Here is a 5705-nt window from a genome sequence, read left to right as displayed (position 1 = left end):
TACATTGTTTAGAGCATAAAAAAAATGTAAAAAAAAAAAAAAAAAATTGTAACAAATTATATTTCATTCATAAATTATGCTATGAGGACATCGGGACTCAATTTAAAAATGAAATACACCAAAATATAATGTCCTCATATGAGGTCACAGGGTCTCAGGAGGTTAAAAAAAAAAAAAAGTCAAAATATTTTTACAATGTTTGCATAAATATATTTAAATGTGTCCAAACTTTTGACTGGTAGTGTATATAATGTAACATACAGAATAATTACCATTATCAAAATAATTATGTTAAACATCGATTTGAATGGAAATTTGGTCGATTTGGTTGGTGGTGATGTGAGATTATGGCTTCTTTGCTGTACAATATACTTACAGTAAGTGGTTGTATGTAGAAATGTTGTAAAACTAAAATGTTGTAAAGCTCACAATTGTAGTTCCAACTATAATGAGACAAATAAAATGTCATGGCCGTATAAAAAGACGTAATGCAAAAGAGCTGCCTGTTGTGTATTGTCGAAGCGAGACCCTTTTGTTTTAGACAGAGAAAGACACTGATGATGGTGATCACACATTCACCGCCACAATGAAGCATAAACCTGACAGGAAGTATAAAGGTGAGAGGTCAGCAGGTCTCAAACAGGAGGGGCAGAGTGGGCTTGACCTGCCCTGTGTCCTCCGGCCTCCCTCTACCCTCCTTGTGCTGGCCGTCTACTAATTCAATTTGTGGGAACCTCCAGCCCTGCTGAAGGCAAATTCCATCTGGTGTTAGCGGGGTTTTATGGGGCTTATGGAGCCCAATCCATAGGGATTATCCTGCGCTGAATGGGCCGGTCCCCAAAGCTATGACACCATTAGCTGTAAAACTAAACATAACCCTGACTGACAAAACTTTCTTTCTTTTTATTAGATATATTTCCCCTCCTAACACAAGGGGGGGGGGGGAATCAATTTTAACTGTCACCGTACTCTATATATATTGAAATACCCATCACATTAGTCAGCCGCAGTCTCAGCTGCTATGACAGACCATTAACCTGTCATTCATGAATAGACATTGGCTTAAAATAATTTTCAAGTAGAAAGAAAAATGTTGCAAGTCGGGTTTCTACATAGGCACATACCTTAAAGCTATATAGGTGTTTTGCATAATTTAAACAGTAAAACATTTTTGAAAAATGAATCAATTCATGAAACACCAAACCTACAAGAAGTAACATATAACAACAAACCAACAAACATTGTACTTAATACATGTAAATATATCACATTAAAAAAAGCCTTCTGAGAACAAGAGTATAAAAAGTCTGAAAACAAAATATTGAAAAATATTCCATTATTAGTAGCCTACCGCACATGACTTTTACTTTTAAGTGCCACCAATCTTAAATAGTCTTCTATAATCATATTTAACCATATAACCACATTTGGATACCAATACCAATTGGTTTTTATATAAAAAATATAATAAACACATTTGTATTTTAATTTTCATTACGTAACCCACCAAATCACCAACGCTGTAAATACTTTTTTAACCAGCAGAGGGCGGTATTTCACCATCAGAGAGGAGACAAACAACAGGAAACGTCTCAAACAGACTTATCTTTAAAATGTCCGAATGATCATAAAAATCATACATCTCAAAATCTTTCCAGGATGCCACATTCATACTCATTCGAGTTGGTCAGAGAAGCTGAAGTGAAGACATTTACAATGTAATGTGAGAGACTTCTATTCCAAGCAAAATGCAGTTTATTTGAACTATACATTCAAAGAATGCTGAAAAAAATGCATTATGGTTTCCACAAAAATATTTTGCAGCACAACTATTTTCAAGATTAATAAAGATAAGAAATGTATTTTGAGCAACAAATCAGCATATTAGAATGATTTCTGAAGGATCATGGGACACTGAAAACTGGAGTAATGACCACTGAAAATTCAACATTGACATCATAGGAGTACGTGACATTTTAAAACGATTTATATTTTAAATCGACTATTTTTTTTGTATCAAATATGCACAGTCTTAAAAACTCTTACTGACCCCTTTTTTTTCAGAAGCATTAATCATTTTCCAAGTCTTGGTCTTTCAAGTTTGGTCATCCATCAAAATACCTCAACTGCTTGTTCAACAATAGTGCTTTATGAATACAGCATTTTTGTAGAAAGCCAAACATTCTTTGATTTTCAGTTTGGTCACAGTCTGTGTCTCCTGTGAAGCTAAACAGCTGAATTCATCTGTTCATAAGTGCTACATATGTCTGATTGTCTTCAATAGCTTCCCTCAAAGAATAAATGATCAGAAAATGATCAAATACTATACAAATGACAGTCTAGGGAGACCCACACAGTTTCACGATTACCCTGATTACCCATCAGTACTCCTAATCATTACTAAATGCTATACTAAGAAAAAAACCTTGATGATTTCAATTATTCAAAAATTGAAGGGAATAAAAAAAAAACAGAAAATGTTGAAAAATCCTCAGCTCAACTGAAAATACTGCTAACAGGAAGTCACAGCATTGAGTAAATCACCCAAATAAATCATACACTATACAATATTTGGCCTTTGACTTCATTTTACAGAGTAAACAAGCTAGCATGTGAAGAGCTGCAAATTAGATAGCTATATTGTACTACTTTATAAACGTTGCTGCATATTTGCTGCATTTGCTGAAGGCTATTTACAGTTAGTGCACACTGTATATATTGCTTTGGGACATGCTTTTGACAGGCCAATAGATTTGCAACATCTCATGAGAGACATTTAAAGAGAGATTTATCAAAGTACTGTGACAGCACTGTTCATATAAGAGGGAAGCCACTGATGAATGATTCTAATATCTAACTGATAAAAACAGGCTGGTTCTTCATTCATCTTAGACGTCATGCTGAGCCACAGGACATTTGTGCCTTACTTTGTCCGTTTTCAGTCTTTCCTTCACCCCAGTTTCTGCTTCCTCCTCCTCATCCTGTACTCTGCTGGTGCTCTTTTCTGGCCCAGCCATTATGGGTTTGTATGACCACAGCCACTGATCATCCCAACCTCTCATAGGTATGAATGAAGTTCCACCAAGTGTTTTTGCTCTATTTCTTCATGATTGCCAGCTGATCAGTCACAAGTATCCTCCTAAAGACAGGTTTGGATGAGGTCTGCTGTCGTTCTGATGCTGGTCGGGATGCTGTGCCAGATGTGTCGTGTTACTCTCCATCGCATACTTTGTGTGGCTTCCATTCTGAAACTGATCAGACAAATGATTTTTGTATTATTAGAGCAATTTGTAAGGATTTAGTGTGGCTGTGAAAAAATTCATTAGAATCGTCTTAATTATTAAATCCCAAGATTTTTCCAGCACTGATTTTCCAGCCTCACAGCAGAAGACTTGAACTGAATGGGCTGTAAACAATAACATACTGTACAGTGGACTGGTGAACTGGTTCTTTTAATTAACCAAATTCATACAGTGCAACCAGTGTAGTACAAATAATGAACAAATTACTCTTTTCAGCTGGTCCTTATAATGAATCTACACATACATTTATATTTGTATATAAATTGTTAGTTTTACAAAAGTAAAGCTATTTAAATTGTGTTTTAAACTGATATATTGACTGTTATATTTGTTAATAAGCAGCAATTTTATAATTTGGGTCTTACTACCTTACAATTTAAAATGAATTTGGTCATAATGTACCATGTTAGACGGTTTCCTGTGTATTTAACCACGTTAGTTGAGAGAACATTTCTTACATATAAGCAAAACGTTCACTGTAACTTCAATATATCCAAATGGATAAGAATTGAATCAAGACCTTGTGAATTGGAATATGGAAATGTGTACCGATAACCAGCCCTAATCATTTTGATGACTGTCCATATACAACAAGGTTTTATTACAAATATTGATTTTATCACACATCAAATATCTAAACATCAAAAGTACTATAAGATCCAACTAGTAACAACGCTCTTCCAAAAGAGGATTTCTGCAGTGAGGCCATAGGAGAATCATTTTGGGTATCTCAAAGACTCATTCAGTGATCAGTCCTTAAAAGAATCATTTTTCCTTTGTGTCAAGAACATTTTCTAAAAAAACGAAAGAACCTTTTCTACTATAAAGAAACTTTTGTGCAACGGAAAGCTTCCATTGATGTTAAAGGTTCTTCATGGAACCACAGGTGACAATGAAGAACCTTTCTGTTTAAGAGTGAAGGTAGGTGAGCCTCACATTTGGTTGGTTCTTACCTGGCCTATGTAATCTTGTTGATCCAGACTTGATCCGACACCCACTCCTGTTTTGTCCCCAGTGCCCGTTCCTCTCCACATCACCATCCAGGCCACTGAGCAGCACTTCAAGGTCTTGAGCAGTGAACTCGCTCATACCTGTGTCACCTGCAGTGATATAAGGTGAAGAGTGCTGCTGGGAGCAGCTGAAGGACGCAGTGCTCAGATGGTTCCTATTAGGGTGCTTCAGATCCTGAAGGGGCGACTCCAGGTAAAAGCATCCAGGCTGTTGGAGCTCTGGCTGGAAGAGAGGAGGAACCTGCTGAGCGTCGCTGACCAGAACTTCACTGAGGTTCCCACAAACCTGAGCATTTTTGAGCGTTTTACACTCCAGCAGATGGAGAGGTGGAAGGTATGAGCACTGAGACTGTTGGCTTATCATCTGAACTTGGTGTTTTTGGGTTGTTATGTGTGAAGGTTCGCATTGTGTGATTCCCGTTTCGTTATATGGTTGAGACATTACGTTTTGGAGACCTGGTATGGCCTGCGGTTCACTCTGAGGTTGTATTGGTGTGAAATGTTGTGTCTTTGGTTCTGGATGTTCTGTTGTAAAAGTCATCTGTTGTTCCTGAGGTACTAATGTGAGAGGATCACATGAATCCTGTAAGATTAATGCAGATGCTCGTTGTGGAGGTGTGAAGGTCTGCATAGGCTTCCCGACGAGATCCTTCAGACTGTCACCAGACATTATACAGTCTGCCTCCGTCCTGAGAGAGTGTTGTACATAGGAGAAGATGCCATCTGTGAGGTCTGCCACATCATTCTGACCACCGAGGTCAATCCTGAGGAACAGTTCATCCTGAAGGAACTTCAGATCTTCTGGTCTGATCCCTAAGCTCCCCATGAAGTTCAGTATCTCACAGCTGTCGTCTCCTCCAGAGTTAACGACTGGCTCTTGTTTGAAAAGAGAGCTTTCAGAGAGTGAAAGAGCACTTTCTTGCCAGTTACTGGAGAAGATCCCACCAAGATCCTCGTTCTCTAAACCCTGTACTGATACAGAGTGCTCATCTGCTGGACACACATAAATCGACTCATCCTGCTTCAGCATGGAGCCCAGCAGGGAGTCAGGGTCTACAGTTCCAGTGGATCTGGCTTGGGTACTGTCATCCAGAGCAGTGGTATCAGAAGGTATGGTGTTACTCTGAGATCTGAGCAGGTTCATGTCATAGAGAACAGCTTCACCTGTAGTGAAGCTGAAAGGAAGCATCATAGCACGCTTTCTCAGGTTCTCCTCACCCTCCTCGTTCCTACAGAAGACAAAACGACTCATTATAAAGCATGACACCTAAGGAAAATATATATTTTTTGCCTTTGCTGACTATAGATAAAAAAAGACAAGAAAAAAATGACCTACCACAATTCATCATACAAACAGACATAAGTATACAGACCAATCACAATTAATATACAA

The 5705-nt window shown here is 37.9% G+C and overlaps 1 protein-coding gene across 1 annotated transcript in view; it reads right to left on the bottom strand.

Annotated features, from left to right (window-relative positions):
* Positions 1–2965: 2965 nt before the first annotated feature.
* The window catches only part of ahr1a (aryl hydrocarbon receptor 1a), a 27225-nt gene continuing 24485 nt past the window's right edge, over positions 2966–5705 (bottom strand). The window contains exons 10-11 of the mRNA XM_016556293.1: positions 4256–5541; positions 2966–3251 (exon numbers count right to left, since the gene is read on the bottom strand). Of these exons, the coding sequence (XP_016411779.1) occupies positions 3211–3251; positions 4256–5541 (1327 nt within the window). The 3' untranslated portion in view covers positions 2966–3210. The remainder of the gene's footprint in view (positions 3252–4255; positions 5542–5705) is intronic.

This window comes from Sinocyclocheilus rhinocerous, unplaced genomic scaffold (genome assembly GCF_001515625.1).
Source record: "Sinocyclocheilus rhinocerous isolate Xijiao unplaced genomic scaffold, SAMN03320098_v1.1 scaffold946, whole genome shotgun sequence".
NCBI classification, from domain to species: domain Eukaryota; kingdom Metazoa; phylum Chordata; class Actinopteri; order Cypriniformes; family Cyprinidae; genus Sinocyclocheilus; species Sinocyclocheilus rhinocerous.
This window is presented reverse-complemented; position numbering and strand designations above follow the sequence as displayed.